General features: G+C 45.0%; 1 protein-coding gene across 6 annotated transcripts in view; it reads left to right on the top strand.

Annotated features, from left to right (window-relative positions):
- Positions 1-20,500, top strand: part of ACHE (acetylcholinesterase (Cartwright blood group)) — a 194,260-nt gene that overhangs the window by 156,721 nt on the left and 17,039 nt on the right. For 4 of the 6 annotated variants that reach the window (XM_040346677.1, XM_040346674.1, XM_040346675.1 and 1 more), the window contains exon 3: positions 2,444-2,607. In XM_040346677.1, the coding sequence (XP_040202611.1) occupies positions 2,444-2,607 (164 nt within the window). Of the gene's footprint in view, positions 1-2,443; positions 2,608-9,119; positions 9,336-16,299; positions 16,598-20,500 lie in introns of those variants that run through there. The other 2 variants (XM_040346678.1, XM_040346679.1) reach the window with 2 other exon arrangements.

The raw sequence follows: 20,500 nt of genomic DNA, 5'->3' as shown, positions 1-20,500 counted from the left end.
AACACATTCTAAAATAAACATAAATAACCGATTTAAATAACTTTATACAAAACTTTACAACAACCTGGTGGTCTGAGAGACCACAACTCCAATTGGACACTGGGACAATAAACTATTTAACTTCTGCCTCAGTCGCAAGCCCCCGACTCAGAGGCAGAGACCTGTCCGCAGTGACCTACATAGGTACCCGTACCCCCATATCACCTATGGGTACCATCGTTTTCTTAAAACTTCCTGCCTTTTCTTCTCTTCCAGAGACCCAAAACCGCCACCCCCCTCTGCCTGCCCCATAAGGAGGGTGGGTGGGACGCTTTACCTTCGTTGTAAAAAGGAATGCGTGACGTTACGTCACTTCCTCCTTCCAGGCAACCACCTCAGCCTCTTCTTTCCCTGGCCACTCCTCCTCTCTTAAAGCAAACCTCCTATCTAACTGATTCCCTGAGCTGTCCCTTCCTGTCATGCCGTCCCTCCTCCTATCAGTTCCTTCTCAGCTCCGGGACTCTCTTTACTTTCAACTCCAACCAAGGCTTTTTTTGTTTTGAAAAATCAGAACCTCTGTGGGATTCTGATTACGGTCTGCACCTGATAGAGAGTTTCCTCTCAACTGTTCTAGTAATGTAGTCAGGGGGTAGGAGTAAGGCCCCTTTCATACTGAGGAGTTTTTCAGGCGTTCTAGCGCTAAAAATAATGCCTAAATACCGCCCGAGGAACTCCTGCCCTGCAGTCTCAGTGTGAAATCCCGAGGGCTTTCACACCAAAAGTCCTGCTAGCAGCATCTTTGGAGCTGTGTTTACCACTCCTCCACCACTCCTTCCTATTGAAAGCAATGGGAAACCGCGGTAATACCGCCGGCAATGCGCCTCTGCAGAGACGCATTGCGGGAGGTATTAACACTTTTTCGTCCGCTAGCGGGGGTTAAAACCGCATCGCTGGAGGACAAATACTGCCGCAATTCTGACTGTATAGCGCGGCTAAATATATCGCCGCTATACCAACAGCGCACCTCCCGCCCCAGTGTGAAAGGGGCCTAAATCTCTCCAACTGGGACATAGCAGCAAAATACATTTTTTTCTTCTTTTGGTACAGATAAAAAGGCTCACATCTTTTCTGCGTTCTTTAACTGCTTAAAGGGGCTGTAAAGGTTTGTTTTTTTTATTTTCTAAATAGGTTCCTTTAAGCTAGTGCATTGTTGGTTCACTTACCTTATATTATATCAGATATTCCAACCGCTCACAAGCACAATACAAGACGATACTCGTTTGATTGCTGAACATGGACTGTTTATTAGAACCAAAATACAAGTCTTATATACAGTTAAAGAGGAAGTTCTGCCCTCCTGCTCATATTACCTCTAACTATACACTTGTAACCAGAAACATAAATTAACATGAGCTAATTAACTAATTCCTTAAAGCAGCCAATGTGACTCCGTGCCCATCAGGATTTCACTACAGGTCAGACTTGTTGTCACCGAGCTTCACACATTAGATGATACATTATCATAAGTATAACCACAGGACACCTTCTCACAATAGCAGGAGCTCTAGCAGGAGTCGACCCGTCTCCTACATTGTACAGAGGCCAATGTGATCAGCTCTCTCAACTAACATGTTGAGTTCAGAATAAAACAAACCAAGAATAGTCTTTACATATATCCTGGGAGATATTGTGGATAAATATTACTGTCCCATTTTAAGCAATCCAAGACATATTTTCTCATTCACCCTGTGCCAGGATGGCACAGGGTGACTTAGACAAAAGAGGTGCATGGGGAGTTGAAACAGGGGTTTCCCAACCTTTCCAAGGGATTCTGGGCTCCACGGGCCCTCCCGTCACAGTCAGTAACTGAAGAAGAATTCCACATAGATGTAGAGCAGGGGTCTCCAAACTGCGGCCCGAGGGCCAGATGTGGCTCTTGGGGCACTATTCCTCCAACTAATATGAGGCAATTTTCCTTCCACTGACACCAACAAGGGGGCAATATTTCTTCTACTTATATCAATGATGGGATACTATTCCTCCTACTGATAGGGGCCCTACTCCTCCTCCTACTGACCCCTAACCCCGAGGCCACATTTATTCTTACTGGTACTGGGCCCTGGACATTTTCTGCACCCACTGGCCATAATCCGGCCCTTTCTAAAGTCTTAAGGACAATAAAGTGGCCCTTTGTTTGAAAAGTTTGGAGACCCCTGATGTAGAGGATTAAGATGATCCTTGATCCAGGATATCTTCCAGATAGATGGAGAGAATTAGGATGTTTTTTTAATTAGACTACCAATTAAATGAAAATGTTAGTTTACAAGTCAGAGTTGCAAGTCAATGGAGTATATGAAGATATCCATGGACAGGGATAGTCTTCCTCTATTGTGTTTTTGACAAAAAAAAGTTGGGTTATTTTGATGCATATGCATAATCATGTTCTATTTGCCTTTGTTACCAGAGATCCTAATGATGATGCCCGCCAATCTCGTTGGCCCATCTATACAGTGACAGAACAGAAGTACTTACCTTTGAATAATAAACCCCTCCAGAACCTGCAGGGAATAAGGGTCCAAACATGCACCTTCTGGAATCGGTTTCTGCCCAAGCTGCTTAACATTACAGGTATGGATTTCTACACGGTTGTTGAATTTTGAAAATTCTACACAGAGACTTCAAGTTGGTTTGTGTTTTTAGTTCTCAATTAGCCCTTAAAATTACAAAATTTTGGGGCCAAATGAAAGGGGTTTGGGTCTCTCCCAGCCACCCCCTTCCTACAACAGAATATTCTCTCCTTTTGCTGGGTGTGAAATGAAATAGAAGTCTCTTCTGGGTGCAGTCCCTTCTCCGACATGACAGTGGGGGATGGGGAAGGAGTCCCGTGTAAGCTCCAGCAGGTCGCTCTGAAGCTTGCACAGAATTTTCTTTCTTCGGTCCTGGTGATTGAATGAAGTAGTGGGTAGTGAGGGAAGTGACTATATACTGGAAGGAGGAGGGGTAGGTGACCTTTACTTAGTCCCACTTGAATTTAGAAAATGATCCCTTTTAGGCTGGATTAAGTTGGCTATCAACTGATTTTTTAGGATCTGATGCATTATTATATCTGCGTCAATACTGTTGATTCTGCTAGCACTAGGGGTTGTAAAGGTTTATTTTTTATTTTCTAAATAGGTTCCTTTAACCACTTCCCACCAGGTCAATAGTAAATTGACGTCCGGGAAGTGGTTGTGTTATCCTGACTGGACGTCTTTTTTTATAAAAAAAAGGTAGGTTGTCATCCAGGGCCCTGGGGATCTCCGGGCCCCTGGGGACCTCCGGACCCTTAAAAAAAATTGTCCCTTTAATAAAAAATAAAAATATATTAACCACTTAAGGACCACCTCCTGCACATATACGTCGGCAGAATGGCACGGCACGGCACGGCTGGGAACAAGCACGTATATATACGTCCTGTACTTGCACCCAGCCGTGGGTCGCGGGCGCGTGCCCGCGGCGCGCGCGCGCGACCCGGTCCGAAGCTCCGGGACCGCGGGTCCCGCAGACCCAATCGCCACTCGAGTGCGGCGATCGGTCCCCGGAGCTGAAGAACGGGGAGAGCCGTGTGTAAACACGGCTTCCCCGTGCTTCACTGTGGCGGCGTATCGATCGCATCATCCCCTTTATAGGGGAGACACGATCGATGACGTCACACCTACAGCCACACCCCCCTACAGTTGTAAACACTAACAAAGTGAACCCTAACTCCTACAGCGCCCCCTGTGGTTAACTCCCAAACTGCAACTGTCATTTTCACAATAAAGAATGCAATTTAAATGCATTTTTTGCTGTGAAAATGACAATGGTCCCAAAAATGTGTCAAAATTGTCTGAAGTGTCCGCCATAATGTCGCAGTCACGAAAAAAATTGCTGATCGCCGCCATTAGTAGTAAAAAATAAATAAAAAATAAAAATGCAATAAAACTATCCCCTATTTTGTAAACGCTATAAATTTTGCGCAAACCAACCGATAAACGATTATTGCGATTTTTTTTACCAAAAATAGGTAGAAGAATATGTATCGGCCTAAACTGAGGAAAAAAAAATTATATATGTTTTTGGGGGATATTTATTATAGCAAAAAGTAAAAAATATTGCATTTTTTTCAAAATTGTCGCTCTATTTTTGTTTATAGCGCAAAAACTAAAAACCGCAGATGTGATCAAATACCACCAAAAGAAAGCTCTATTTGTGGGGAAAAAAGGACGCCAATTTTGTTTGGGAGCCACGTCGCACGACCTCGCAATTGTCTTTTAAAGCGACGCAGTCCCGAACTGTAAAAACACCTTGGGTCTTTAGCCAGCATATTGGTCCGGGGCTCAAGTGGTTAAAAAATATAAATATTTTTTTTATAAAAAATACATTAAAAAAATGTTTTTTTTTTTTGTTTTTTTTTAAGTGGGTTGCCATCCGGGCCCCTTACAGGTGTACTGCCTGTACCCCCCTGATGGCGGCCCTGCTTGTGATGAGTACAGAGATAGTTACTCCAAAATGTCCCTTAGCATTAGGGGATAATGGTAGCTCTAGTTCAAACTGAAAATAGAATAATCAGCATCTGTCACATAACAGCACCTCCTAGTCTAACCATGGCTAGTATAGAAACAGCACTTACCAGGGGATGTTTGAGTGGTCAGCAAAGTAAAAAAGACGTTGTCTTGGTGCCTTAGTGTGTTTGAGTGTCATTCAAAAATGAATGGCACGGTAATGCAGTAGGACATTTTACTTGCTTTGCCGATGTCTTACCACATGGCAGAAGTCTAAATGGGCCCTTATAGTTGGAAGGCTTCTGGAATTCACCCACTTGCAGCTTCACAAATAACTTTACCCATCTACTTTCCTGTGCTGTTTTGCTTTTTTTTGCCCATGCCTTGATATCCAATAGCAGTGGTGTTTGAGCGTCTCAATCTGGGTTCAGTCCATATAGTCTGCCTATATCTGCTAAGAATACATTTTGGCCCATCCACACCAAAAAAGGTGCATGTATCATTTCGGACCATGCACTGCACTTCAACGCACATCCATTAGAATGGAGAATTGGGATTCCATTTGCTATTACCGGCACAGCATCACATCAAAGCTTGCAACACAATATTGTGAATGGGCCCTAAAGCCTCATACACACGGTTCGATTGTCGGCAGGGGATTGTCTGTTGACAGACTGTTGTCCTAAAATCTTACCGTTAGTACGCTCCTTTTGACAATTGTTGTCCAACTCTTGGCCAACAAATGTTGGATGACAGGTTAGTGAATTTTCAGCAGACAACGGCTTGACGTCAGATTTTCGTATGGTCAGTTCACAAATCCGTCACACAAAAGTCGAAAGTACAAACACGCATGCTCGGAATCAATGCTAACCAAACACGAAATTAGCAGAAGGGGCCTAAAGGGTGGCGCTAAAGAGCTGAAATTCCTCGTAGTACGTCACTACGTTCGTGTTTGTGGCACGATAATTGTGAACCGTTAGTTTGCAAGACAATGGCACATGCCCTTTTGACAAAAATCAGATGCTCGGTTGGCCAATAATCATATCGGACCGGATTCACATACATTGGCGCATATTTATGCAGCGCACAGAGGCAAGCACAGTATTCACAAAGTAGTCGCCCCCAGTCGCTCTCAAATCTACGCTGGGTTTCCTCAGTGTAAGCCAGCGTAGGTGGAAGTGGGCGTGAGCCATGCTAATGAGGCGTGACCCCATGTAAATGAAGGACTGAGCGTTATGAATAACGTACGGCGCATGCGCCCGTCCCGTGGACCATCCCAGTGCGCATGCTCAGAATCACGTCGAAACAACTGCCTAAGATACGTCTAATCACTGCCTACGACGTGAACATAACCTACGCCTAGTCATATTCACGTACAACGTAAACGACAAAAGATACAATGGCTTGTGTTCCCTGGTCCATACCTTTGCATGGGTTGCGCCTCCTATATGGGGAATAACTTTACGCCGGACGTACGACTTACGCAAACCGCGTATATTATGCGCCGGGCGCAAGAACGTTTGTCGAATCGGCGTATCTCCCTCATTTGCATATGTGCATAGAAAATCAATGGGAGCGGCAAATGCACACAGCGTAAATATGCGCCCACGATACGACGGCGTAGGCAAGTTACGCCGGTCGTAGGAAGCCTATCTTTAGACGCATCTCAGATTGTGGGCTCGGCGCACAGATACGACGGCGCATAGTTATACTTACGCGGCGTATCTCGAGATACGTCGGTGTAAGTGCTTTGTGAATCCGGCCCATCATGTGTAAGAGGCTTTAGGCAGAGATTCAAAAGGTTGTGCAAAATCCAGCACATTAAAGTCTGATAAAGATAGACCTCCACTTTAGTCCAAGGCTGGTGTCTATTGATTTATAAAATATATGTAGCTTGATCTCCATTGCATTGGCCTGTGTTCTGAAGAGAGCAGTAAAGGGTAAAGCCGCGTACACACGATCGGACATTCTGACAACAAAACCGTGGAATTTTTTTCCGACGGAATGTTGGCTCAAACTTGTGTTGTATACACACGGTCACACAAATGTTGTCAGAAATTCCGAACATCAAGAACGCGGTGATGTACAACACATTACCACGATCCAAGAAAAATTAAGTTCAATGATTCCGAGCATGCGTAGGATTTTTGATTCGTCGGAATTGGCTACAGACGATCGGAATTTCTGACAAGAGCTTTTGTTGTCGGAAAAATTGAGAACCAGCTCTCAAACATTTTGTTGTCGGAAATTCCGACAGCAAATGTCCGATGGAGCCTACACACGGTCGGATTTTCCAACAACAAGCTCACATCGAACATTTGTTGTCGGAATTTTGTTGGTGGCATTAGAGGTTCTAGCAGGATTTTGTTGCCATCTGTGTTCTAATTTTTTTTATTTATTTACTTTTATTTGTTTTGTATGGGTATCCCTTGGACAAGAAAAATCTCTTCAATTGGGGGAAAAAATTATAAAAACCCGACAGTAATTTTCTTTCTTTCCCACTTTTGAAAAAATAATTGGTTGGGGTTGGGCTTAAAGCGGTGGTTCACCCTAAATAACAAGATTCTACCATTAAATTCAGCATACTAGCGTGAGCTACAGTATGCCTTTATTTTATTTTTTGGCGCCGTACTCACAGTTTAATCCCGTAGTGAAGTTTCAGACTCCCCGCGGGGAATGGGCGTTCCTTTGCAGAGGGAAGATGATTGACGGCCGGCTATGGCGCGTCACGCTTCCCGAAAATAGCCGGAGTAGGTCTCGCTCTTCACGGTGCTATACGGCGCCTGCGCACAGACTAGGCGCAGGCGCCGTGAAGAGCCAAGTCCTATTTCGGCTATTTCCGGGAAGCATAGGAACGCCCATTCCCCACGGGGAGTCTGAAACTTCACTACGGGATTAAACTGTGAGTACAGCGCCAAAAAATAAAAAAAAGGCATACTGTAGCTCGCGCTAGTATGCTTGATGGCATGCTAGAAAAAAAACTTTTTTTTAGGGTGAACCCCCGCTTTAAAGAAGAATTCCAGGTATTTATATTTTATACATCATTTCATTGATCCAGCTTTTGGACCAATGTAACTATGTATATGCCATAACTGGTCGATGCCCCTGGAAGCTGGAAATCACTGTAGAAAACACAGCTATTCCAGGGATCTCCACTAGCTTACAGGTCCTATGCTAAGCAGCTGCATTGTGAACACAGGAGGTCAGCCTCTCAGCATGGGTGCCATTCAGAGAATGCCTTGCTGAATAGGTGAAAAATATTCTCTGATTGGACAAGGTGGGGGGCGTGACATCGCTGCCCGACCTCTTGACCTGACCCGATCAGAGAATACTTTGCATCCATTCAGAAAATGTATTGATGGCTATCCTAATGGTGACATGTATTGCCATGGGTTGGTACACTCCTAACTGATATTCTGGCTTTGGGTAAATGCTGACGAGATGAAGCACATATTTAGCATTCTATATTTTTCAGGAACTTCAGCAATGAGATCTTTGAACCCATGCTCCCAAGACCACCCACTATTACATTATATTTAGATTGCTTCTTATAAATCCATGGCGGGGGGGGCACAGACCGGGGACTCTGGGGATCAGCATGCTGGAGTAACCAGGAGATGTTAGAAGGTAATCAATGCTTCAGTCAACTAGCTTGCAGTTGAAATATCAAGAGTGACCCTTAAAGCGACCATCTCATTTTCTCTCCATTATTGGTTTTTTAAACTTCTTCTTGATCTTGCTGTAGCCTTCAGATACATCGACGACTCCTTTTTTTTCATTAATGCTTTTGTGTGTAACTGGCTAACTGTCCTTTTTAAAGTGAACCTGTCATCCAAAAAAAAAAGCTATGCTAATTCCGAAGAGCAGACACCACAAAGTACCTACCCTTATTGTAAAATCTGAGCAGTTCTTCTATTGTATAGCCTAGGAAGCCCCTGAACACTTTGATCAGGCCAGATTGGACTTTTAGAGCTCCGTTCCCCACCATTGCCCATCATCTCACAATTCACTGTTTGCCTGCCTGGAGCTTGGTAGGCTTTTAAGAGACGTTTGTGGTGCCCATCCTTAGGCCGTGTACACACGATCGGTCAAAACTGATGAAAACGGACTAAAGGACCGTTTCATTGGTTAACCGATGAAGCTGACTGATGGTCTGATGTGCCTACACACCATCGGTTAAAAAAGAACGCGGTGACGTAAAACACACGACGTGCTGAAAAAAATGAAGTTCAATGCTTCCAAGCATGCGTCGACTTGATTCTGAGCATACTTATCATACATACTATGATTCTGATTCTGAGCATACTAACGATCGGTTTTGACCTATCGGTTAGGCGTCCATCGGTTACATTTTAAAGCAAGTTCTCTTTTTTTTGACTGAAGGATAACTGACCGAATGGGGCCCACACACGATCGGTTTGGACCGATGAAACGGTCCTTCAGTCCATTTTCATCGGTTTTGACTGATCGTGTGTACGCGGCCTTACAGGCTTGTGTTCCTTGGGCATGGTTTCTCTACAACATGTTCATTTTAATGACAGATTTTGTTCTAACCCACTAACCAACTAACATTCTCATTTCTTTGTCTGTCTTTTTTTCTAACTCCTAAACCTTCAGACTGCTGCCCTCAAATTTAGACCATTCTTTATTTTTACAAATTGTTTGATCGCCTATCTTCCAGCATAACCTTTGACCTTTGCCTTATAATCTCCAGATCTTTTCTTCAAATTTTTTTAAATGTGATTTCTGTATAACCCCTCTAAGAGGGATTGGTAATATCAGCCAATGTAAGGGTGGCTATAGATGGCTCAATAAATGCATTTTAGGAACTTTGCCATATTTGGACTACTTTGAACTTACTAGGGAACAATGGGCCAGATTCACAAAAGGGATACGACGGCGTTTCTCCTGATACGCCGTCGTATCTCTGTTTCTATCTATGCGACTGATTCATAGAATCAGTTACGCATAGATATCCCTAAGATCTGACAGGTGTAATAGTTTTACACTGTCGGATCTTAGGATGCAGTACTGCGGCCGCCGCTGGGGGGAGTTTGCGTCGTAAACCAGCGTCGGGTATGCAAATTAGGAGTTACGGCGGATCCCCGACGGATTTTCGCGTTCGCTACGTCACCGCTAGTCTAGTTTCCCGTCGCAAAGTTAGTCGTCGTTTTAGGTGCCCTAACTTTAGTCAGCAAACGTATTGCTGTCTAAAGTATGGCCGTCGTTCCCGCGTCAAAATTTTAAATTTAACGTCGTTTGCGTAACACGTCCGGGAATACGGAAGTACGCTACGCGCGTCGCCGTTTTGAAAAAATTACGTCACGGCGCGCAAAGCACGGCGGGAGTTAGGAAACGGAGCATGCGCAGTAGGTCCGGCGCGGGAGCGCGCCTAATTTAAATGGCACACGCCCATTTGAATTGGCCCGCCTTGCGCCGGAGGCCGGGGGCGTAGTTTTCAAGTGCTTTGTGAATCAGGCACTTGCGATGAAAACTTGCGGCGGTGTAACGTATCTACGATACGTTACGCCACCGCGATTCTACGTGAATCTGGCCCAATAAGCTGCTGGGGGTGTTTTCTACAGGAAGAACTCTTCACTGGTTGGAAAATGTCCTTGCCAGTGGGTCCATCCAATGTAACTAGTACAAACCACTATCACTACTCTGGGGTTTTGTTTACCAAAGGCAGATCCACTGTGCACTAGAAGTGCACTTGTAGTGCAGTCGCTGTAGATTTGAGGGGGACACGCAAGGAAAATAACAGCATTTTTGCTTGTACATGATTGGATGATAGAAATCAGCAGAGCTTCCCCTCATTTCAGATCTTCCCCTCAGATCTACAGCAACTGAACTTCCAAATTGACTTGTAGTGCACTTTATATTGGAAGGAGGCTAGGGTTCCATACTTTGCATTGGTAAAGACCTGGAACAGCTGCTTGATTGTAGATTTGGCCTCCATCAGTGTAATAATGCTTCTGGATGCACAGTAGGCCACTGGGAACATGTAATCCTGTACAAGCAGGTCACATATCCTCTTACTATTGGTGTACAAGTTTTTGCTATACATATGTATTGGTTTTCTGTGACATATATGTTTTAATTGTATTACTTGCCCCCCTTCTTATCTTACAATGTACAGCACCACAGAACATGATGGCGTTATAAAATATCAATAAAGAACTAGGGGCCAGATTCACAGCCGAGATACGACGGAGTATCTCAGATACTCCGTCGTATCTCTCAGAGTATCTATGCGACTGATTCATAGAACCAGTTACGCATAGATATCCCTAAGATCCGACAGGTGTAATTGTTTTACACTGTCGGATCTTAGGATGCAGTACCGCGGCCGCCGCTGGGGGGAGTTTGCGTCGTAAACCAGCATCGGGTATGCAAATTAGTAGTTACGGCGATCCACAGCGTTTTTTTGTGTTCGCTACGTCGCTGCTAGTCGAGTTTCCCGTCGCAAAGTTAGTCGTCGTTTTAGGTGCCCTAACTTTAGACAGCACATGTATGTGCTGTTTAAAGTATGGCCGTCGTTCCCGCGTCGAAATTTAAACATTTTTTCGTCTTGCGTAAAACGTCCGGGAATACGAAAGTACGCTACGCACGTCGCACGTCGTCGCCGTTCGAAAAAATTACCTCACTTCGCGCAAAGCACGGCGGGAAATTCAAAATAGAGCATGCGCAGTAGGTCTGGCGCGGGAGCGCGCCTAATTTAAATGGCACACGCCCCTTTGAATTACGCGGGCTTACGCCGGAGGCCGCCAGCGTAAGTTTTCACGCAAGTGCTTGGTGAATCAGGCACTTGCGATGAAAACTTGCGGCGGTGTAACGTATCTACATATCTACGATACGTTACACCGCCGCAATTCTTCGTGAATCTGGCCCTAGATTACTATCTCTGCCTGGTATCTTTAAAGGGAAGGTGTATAATAAATAATTCCAAGGCAGTGAATAGAAAATTATCGAGATCTAGGCATACATAGGTTGTTTTTTTTTTTTTTTACATTTTTTACTAGAGTAAAGCCCTGTACACGCGATTGGTTTGTCCGGTGAAAACAGACCGATGGACCGTTTTCATTGGACAAACCGATCGTGTGTGGGCCCCATCGGTTTGTTTTCCATCGGTTTTCCATCGGTGAAAAAAATAGAACATGTTTTAAATCTTTCCTATGGATAAAAAAACGATAGAAAAAAACGATTGTCGGTGTGGAAGTCCATCTGTCAAAAATCTACGCATGCTCAGAATCAAGTCGACGCATGCTTGGAAGCATTGAACTTCATTTTTCTCAGCATGTCGTAGTGTTTTACGACACCGCGTTTTGGCACGGTCGGATTTTTGACTGATGGTGTGTAGGCAAGACTGGTAAAAGTCAGCTTCATCGGATACCTGACGAAAAAATCCATCGGATTAGATTCCATCAGATATCCGATCGTGTGTACAGGGCTTAACTATATAGTAACCCCTCTTCTTTTTCATTGCAGGTAAATAATGGATTCCAAACAGTCATGTAATGTCATTGTGTTCTTGATGAAGGAGAGGTTTAGGGTGTCCCAATAATCACAGAAGGCTACAGAATGTTTACGGAGATGACACCACTGACGAGCAATGTCTTGTCATTGGCAACTCTTGTCAATAGCGTCATCTCCTTAACCACTTAAGGACCACCTCCTGCACATATACGTCGGCAGAATGGCACGGCTGGGCACATGTACGTACAGGTACGTGCTGTGCTATTGTCCAGCCGTTGGTCGCGGGCGCCTGCCCGCGGCGCGCACCCGCGACCCGGTCCGAAGCTTCGTGACCGGGACTGCGGGACCCGCGGACCCGATCGCCGCTGGAGTCCTGCGATCGGTCCCCGGAGCTGAAGAACGGGGACAGCTGTGTGTAAACACAGCTTCCCCATTCTTCACTGTGGCTCCGTCATCGATCGTGTCATCTCTTTTATAGGGGGACACAATCAATGACGTCACACCTACAGCCACACCCCCCTACAGTTGTAAACACACTTCAGGTCACACATAACCCCTATAGCGCCCCCTGTGGTTAACTCCCAAACTGCAATTGTAATTTTCACAATAAACAATGCATTTTAAAATGACAATGGTCCCAAAAATGTGTCAAAATTGTCCGAAGTGTCCGCCATAATGTCGCAGTCACAAAAAAAATCGCTGATCGCCACCATTAGTAGTAAAAAAAAAAAAATTTATAAAAATGCAATAAAACTATCCCCTATTTTGTAAACGCTATAAATTTTGCGCAAAACAACCGATAAACGCTTATTGCGATTTTTTACCAAAAATAGGTAGAAGAATATGTATCGGCCTAAACTGAGGAAAACATTTTTTTTTTTATATATATATTTTTGGGGGATATTTATTATAGCAAAAAGTAAAAAATATTGCATTTTTTTCAAAATTGTCGCTCTATTTTTGTTTATAGCGCGAAAAATAAAAACCGCAGAGGTGGTCAAATACCACCAAAAGAAATCTCTATTTGTGGGAAAAAAAGGACGCCAATTTTGTTTTGGGAGCCACATCGAACGACCACGCAATTGTCAGTTAAAGCGACGCAGTGCCGAATCGCAAAAAGAGGCAAGGTCCTTTAGCTGCATTTTGGTCCGGGTCTTAAGTGGTTAAACATTCTGTAACCTTTTGTGGATTTTGGACAGTGAGCACCCCTCCTTTGTCAGGAACTCAATGATGGCATGCTGCTTCTGCTTGGAATGCTTTATTTCCCTGCAATGAAGAGGAAGAGTTACTATAAAGAGTTTACTCTACCAACACATGAAATTTCAACAACCTATATAAGTTAAAAGTTGTGCCAACTTTCATACCGCATTTAACTTCAACATCCTGCAACTAGAATGTGGAAAGTGAGTTGGGGAATGGATGCTTCCATCAGAATATATTCATACAACAGTTTGCTACATAACAGAATCCTTTAAATTCTCTTCAAAATTAGAGGCATCAAAACATCCCATATTCAATGTTCATTCCTAAATAAAAGATGTGTAAGGAAAAACAAAATGCCTTAAAACATTTTTAAACTTTCAGAAAAGTTTTATTAGATTGACCAAACAATTCTAGTTAAGAAGGGTAGAAAATGTGAATCTTCCAAGGATTTGTGGCATTTGGAATGTAGTTTCAACCATAAACTGCCATCTAACCACCACTCTAAAGTGGTTACCTAATTGGAACCTGGTGGTGAACTTGGTCACCTCCTTCCTTCTTACATTTTATGGCCAAAATATTGTGAACACTTGCCCATCACACCTGAGGCCCCGTACACACAGTCGAACATGTCTGCTGAAACTGGTCCGCTGAGCAGTTTCCGCGGACATGTCCGACCGTGTGTACGGCCTAGCGGACAGGTTTCCAGCGGACAAAAGTTTCTTAGCAAGCTAAGAAACTTGTCCGCTGGAAACATGTCCGTCGGACATGTCCGATGGTTAGTACACCTAATCGGACATGTCCGCTGGTTATGACGTGTAACCAGCGTCCCGAAATCCCGCGCATGCGTCAAATTGATTCGACGCATGCGTGGAAGCATTGCACTTCCGTGTTTGAGAACGTCGGTGTCTTCTACGTCACCGCGTTCTCTGTCTGCGGGGATTTTGGACTGATGGTGTGTACACACATCAGACCAAAAGATCCCAGGAGACATGTCCGATGAAAACGGTCCGCGGACCGTTTTCATCGGACATGTCTCCTCGTGTGTACGGGGCCTAATATGAACTTGGACATCAAATTCGATAACCATGAACATTGGTATGGACTTGACCCCCACTTCCTCCTTTCCGAAGTTAGTGACTATCACAGCCTCCACTCTGGGTATGCTTTCCATAAGTTTTTGGAGTGTTAGGAATTTGTGCCCATTCACCTTTGTAAGGTCAAGTACTAATGGGCACAGCAGATGTAGAAACACTAGAAGTCAGTACAGAGATCTTGGCAATAGATTCCCCACAATGATCCCCCAGTAGATTCCTCCTGAAGCCCCTCCCAGTAGAGCCCTCCCGAGGGGCCCTCAGTAAAGTCCTCCCGAGGGCCCCCTCCCCCAGTAGAGTCCTCCCAAGGGGCCCCCAGTAGAGTCCTTCCGAGGGCCCCCCTCCCCCAGTAGAGTTCTCCCGAGGGGCTGCCTCTCCCCCTGTAGAGTCCAGCAAAAAAAAATGGCAAGTGATTTAACTCTCCAGCACCAAAATGTTTTAGATTGACCAATCCTTTTTCAGTTTGTAGTTTTGACATCTAAAGCCTCGTACACACGGTATGATTGTTGGATGGGGAATGTCTGTTTACTGTTGTCCTAGGTTCTTACCGTTAGTACGCTCCTTTTGACAAATGTTGTCCAATTTTCGGCCAACCTGTGGATGGCAGGACAATGGCTCCACGTCTGATTTTTGTATGGTCAGTACACGTATCCGTCACACAAAAGTCGAAAGTACAAACACGCATGCTCGAAATCAATGCTCACCGAAATTAGCAGAAGGGACCCAAAGAGTGGTGCTCAAGAGCTGAAATTCCTTGTAGTACGTCACTACGTTCGTGTTTGCGGCACGACTATTGATTTGACAAAAATCAGACACTGGGTTGGCCAACAATCGTAGTGTGGGTACGAGGCTTAACTCCAAGACAAGGCAAAACCTTAGCATTAAAGCGGGAGTTCACCCATAAAACTATTTTTACCCTTAGATTGAGGCTCATTTTGTCTAGGGGAATCGGCTAGTTGTTTTAAAATCGAAGCCGTACTTACCGTTTTAGAGAGCGATCTTCTCCGCTGCTTCCGGTATGGTCTTCGGGACTGGGCGTTCCTATTTTGATTGATAGTCTTCCGACAGGCTTCCGACCGTCGCATCCATCGCGTCACGAGTAGCCGAAAGAAGCCGAACGTCGGTGCGGCTCTATACTGCGCCTGCGCACCGACGTTCGGCTACTTTCGGAAAATCGTGACGCGATGGATGCGACCGTCGGAAGCCTGTCAATCAAAATAGGAACGCCCAGTCCCGCAGCCCATACCTGGAAGCGGCGGATAAGATGCATCTCTAAAACGGTAAGTACAGTTTCGATTTAAAAAAAACTAGCCGATTCCCCTTGACAAAATGAGCATGAATCTGAGGCCCCGTACACACCATAGAATCCATCCGCTGAAAAATCTCAGCGGATCGGTTTCAGCGGATAGATTCCATGGTGTGTACATTCCTGCGGATATTTATCCGCGGAAATTTCCCAATTCCAGCAGATAAAAATTTGTAGACATGTCTACAAATCTATCCGCTGGAATTGGCTCCCGCGGATCGATCCGGTGGTCTGTACAGACTCACCGGATCGATCCGTCCGAAGGGATCCCCCGCATGCGTCGTAATGATTCGACGCATGCGTGGAATTCCTTTTATGACAGCGTCGCGCACGTCGCCGCGTCATCATCGCGACGGCGCGACACGTCATCGCGAGGGGATTTCGTCGCGGATTTCGATCCGATGGTGAGTACACTCCATCGGATCCAAATCCGCGGATAAATCCTCTCGTGTGTACTAGGCCTAAGGTTAAAAAGTGTGATTTGCGGGTGAACCTCCACTTTAAATGCCTGTTATTTGAATAAACAATCTTTATATACACCCCTTCTGCATGAACAATACAGCGGTTCTGTTGGTTCTTTCTAGTATATTCGTTTTTTTTTCTCTACGTTTTTCAGCTGTACAGAAGTATAAAATAGGAATTTATATATTTCGTAGAAAATGGGAGATACCATGAACTATGTTCCATTAAGCTCTGACATCTGACTTCTTCCCTTTTATAGAGACCCGTGGGCCCTGCTCAACCAGCTCCAGTCTCCATCCCTCCCTGGTGCTGCTCACACTGTCCTTGTTTGTAACGCAGCACAAACTCTGGTCTCCCTCCCAATCCTGACTGGGGACTGTCCCTCCTCTAATAAACCGATGATACTGTGAGACCGCCTTGAGAAAACCATTAACGCTACCTCCAGACTACCAAAACCTCTGACCCAGCATGCAACACTCTACCTTACGCTCATGCATGGCTTTCTTCTGATCATTTTACTATTTATTCTTTTAATAAATTATTTTTCTACATTTTAATATATTGTCTTTTTATTTTTTTGTGTAATTCATCACCCCCCCCCCCCTTTCCTTTAAAAGTGCACCTGTGCTTATTGGTTAACAGAATACAGATCATTAAAGTTTACGTACAGCCAACATTTTTTGTTAGGTTTCTAGGTTCAAACACATGTGTGTTTTTGTTTATTTTCTTGTCTGTGTCCCAGATTTCCGTTCACTTCCTGTCCCTGAAACGCCACTGGAAGTAGGAGAAAACCTTTATGTCAAATTTAAGGGGAATTCCCCACATACAGTAGTTGTCACAGGTGTCTCAGTTGGAAGATTTACTTTCCTCATTTTGTTCTAGTGATTTGTTTTGGATTCCCCATCACTTTCTATCTATGTGGCAGAGGTCGCTAAGACATAGGCTACCTAATTGGAACACATATGTCAATGAAAAACCTGACTGTTTCTAGTCCTAATCTATCCAAAACTAAAAAAAAAAAGTTTTTGGTTATGCATACATTCCAATAGTAATGGTAGTGTAGTTTCGAACGTCAAGGCCTAGTCTGGTTCCTTGTGTTACCAATATAGTTACCGCTTGGCTGGTATTTTGAAGCTGAACTCTTTAAATCAGTGGTCATTAGGGGTGCAACGGATCATCATTGATCCGTGATCCGAACGGGTCACCATGTTTGGATTGGCACACCACGCGATCCGCGGATTGCGGCCATAGCAAAGGCCGCGGCTTCAGCCTAGCTCTGAAACGGCGTCCATCTTGGTACACCTGGCGGCGACAGCCTAGGTGAGCTCCCCAGAGCGGCGTGCTGATGGGGGAGATGTGGATATTACAGTGGGGTTGGGGGAGATGTGGATATTACAGTGGGGGAGATGAGGTGGATATTACAGTGGGGGGGAGATGAGGTGGATATTACAGTGGGGGGGAGATGACGTGGATATTACAGTGGGGGGAGATGTGGATATTACAGTGGGGGGGAGGTGTGGATATTACAGTGGGGGGGTGGGTATGTGGATATTACAGTGGGGGAGATGTGGACATTACAGTGGGGGAGATGTGGACATTACAGTGGGGAAGATGTGGACATTACAGTGGGGAAGATGTGGATATTACAGTGGGGGAGATGTGGACATTACAGTGGGGGAGATGTGGACATTACAGTGGGGAGATGTGGACATTACAGTGGGGGAGATGTGGACATTACAGTGGGGGAGGTGTGGATATTACAGTGGGGAAGATGTGGACATTACAGTGGGGGAGATGTGGACATTACAGTGGGGGAGGTGTGGATATTACAGTGGGGGAGATGTGGACATTACAGTGGGGGAGATGTGGACATTACAGTGGGGGAGATGTGGACATTACAGTGGGGAAGATGTGGACATTACAGTGGGGAAGATGTGGACATTACAGTGGGGAAGATGTGGATATTACAGTGGGGGAGATGTGGACATTACAGTGGGGAAGATGTGGATATTACAGTGGGGGAGATGTGGACATTACAGTGGGGGAGATGTGGACATTACAGTGGGGAGATGTGGACATTACAGTGGGGGAGATGTGGACATTACAGTGGGGGAGGTGTGGATATTACAGTGGGGGAGATGTGGACATTACAGTGGGGGAGATGTGGACATTACAGTGGGGGAGATGTGGACATTACAGTGGGGAAGATGTGGACATTACAGTGGGGAAGGTGTGGACATTACAGTGGGGAAGGTGTGGACATTACAGTGGGGGAGGTGTGGACATTACAGTGGGGGAGATGTGGACATTACAGTGGGGGAGGTGTGGATATTACAGTGGGGGAGATGTGGATATTACAGTGGGGACTATATATGGTAGTGATCCGAAAAATTATCCGAGACTCTGATCTGAGGAACGATCCGAACCGTGAGTTTTTCGATCCGTTGCACCCCTAGCACTGGTCATCAACCCTGTCCTTAGGGCCCACTAACAGGCCAGGTTTGCAAGATAGGTGAAATACATCACAGGTGTTATCATTTGCTGCTCAGTGATTGCAGTATTCTAGTCTGCATCTCCCCAAGGTAATACATAAAACCTGGCCTGTTAGTGGGCCCTGAGTACAGGGTGGATGACCACTGCTTTAAATCATCTAAATATGTTCCCTAGTAGCTACACAAGATTTAAATCAATGTTGTGTGCATAAAATGTCTTTGCAAACTTGTTAGTTTGCAAAAGTCGCAGTGACATCATCACTGTGCTGCTAATAGCCGCTATAGAGAGCTGAGCTGTAGGAGGAACCCAGAAACTCCGCCCACTACAGACTGCCTGTAGAATACTACAGGAGTGGGTGGAGACAAGACCAGTCACCCTACACAAGAAGAGAGAGCAGCAGTGACTGGTCTTTATTACGGGGAAATTCCTATACGGGTAAAGTCTCACACAGATCTGGAATATATACACAAAGCACACCAGGAAAACACATGGCTCTTGTATTTAGATTATATTTCATGGAGTTCAGCTTTAACCCCCTTGGCGTTATTCTCGAGTCTGGCTCGGGGTAAGATTTCAATACCAAAAGCGGTATCCCGAGCCAGACTCGGGGCCGCCTCGCAGCATCCACAGGCACAAGTTACTTACCTTGTCCCTGGATCCTGCGATGCATCCCCGCTGTGTGAGCGAGCGGCATCCTCGCTCGATTCACACAGTGCCTGTGTGCCGCCGATCTCCGTTCCCTGCGACGTTGCGACGCACGGGGGCGGAGAACGGCGCCAAATTCAAAAAAGTAAATAAACACATTACATACAGTATACTGGGCCATATTCTCAGTGAAGTTACGATGGAGTAAGTCAGGATACTCCATCGTAACTCCCTTTTTTGGCCAGTGTATCTATGCTCCTGATTCTCAGAATCATTTTTGCATAGATACACTTAAGATCCGCCATCTGTAAGTCACTTACACTGGCGGATCTTAAATGCAATGACGCCGGCCGCCGCTAGATGGCATTTACGTGAAGGAGTCATTTGCGTATGCAAATGATCCTTCTACGCCGATTCCCGAACGAGTTCGCGTCGCGTAACCGTCGCTAACGTCGTTTGCGTAAGCGGAAACTTACTCCTGCTATATGAGGGGTAAGTTTCTGCAAGTCTCGCGTAGGCCATGTTACGGATGGCGTCGGGTCCCCGTCGTGTTTTTTCGTCAGGTACGTCGTTTACGTAAGTCGTTCTTGAATACGACTTTACGTCAATGACGCACACGTCGGCGTCATTGACGTTTTCCGCCGAGAACTGGAGCATGCGCACTGGGCTTTTTGCAGCCCGGCGCATGCCCAGTTCTTTCGCATCGGGGGCGCGCTTCATTTGAATAGAAGACGCCCCCTTGGAGATCCGCCAGGCTACGCCGGGACACTTACACTCCGCTGTCCCAACTTATGGAGCAAGTGTTTGGGGAATACAACACCTGCTCCAGTAAGTTGGGACAGCGGAGTGTAAGTGCCCTAAGCGCAGCAGGCGGATATTTAGAGAGAATATGGCCCAGTGTAATCTTACAGATTACAGTACTGTATGTAAAAAATACACACCCCCTTTGTCCCTAGTGGTCTGCCCAGTGTCCTACATGTACTTTTATATAATAAAAACTGTTCTTTCTGCCTGGAAACTGTAGATTGTCCATAGCAACCAAAAGTGTCCCTTTATGTCAGAAGTGGTTTTAGAGCAGCTAGAAAACAGCGATAATAAATTATAATCACTTGCAGAATTGTGCGATAGCGATTTGTGGGGAAATTCGTCATAAAAAAATAAAAGTAATGACAGCGACAATTCTGCAACTGATTTGATTACATTATTGAATAATTTTTATTATAATTACATTATTATTTGTTATAATTATTTATAGTTATTTATTATATTATAATTTATGATTTTGTTTTTCAAACTTTATCATAACCGGGATGTCTACTAGA

This window comes from Rana temporaria, chromosome 3, assembly GCF_905171775.1.
Source record: "Rana temporaria chromosome 3, aRanTem1.1, whole genome shotgun sequence".
Classification (NCBI taxonomy): domain Eukaryota; kingdom Metazoa; phylum Chordata; class Amphibia; order Anura; family Ranidae; genus Rana; species Rana temporaria.
Note: the sequence above shows the minus strand (reverse complement) of the source record. Positions and strands in the feature narration are given on the sequence as shown.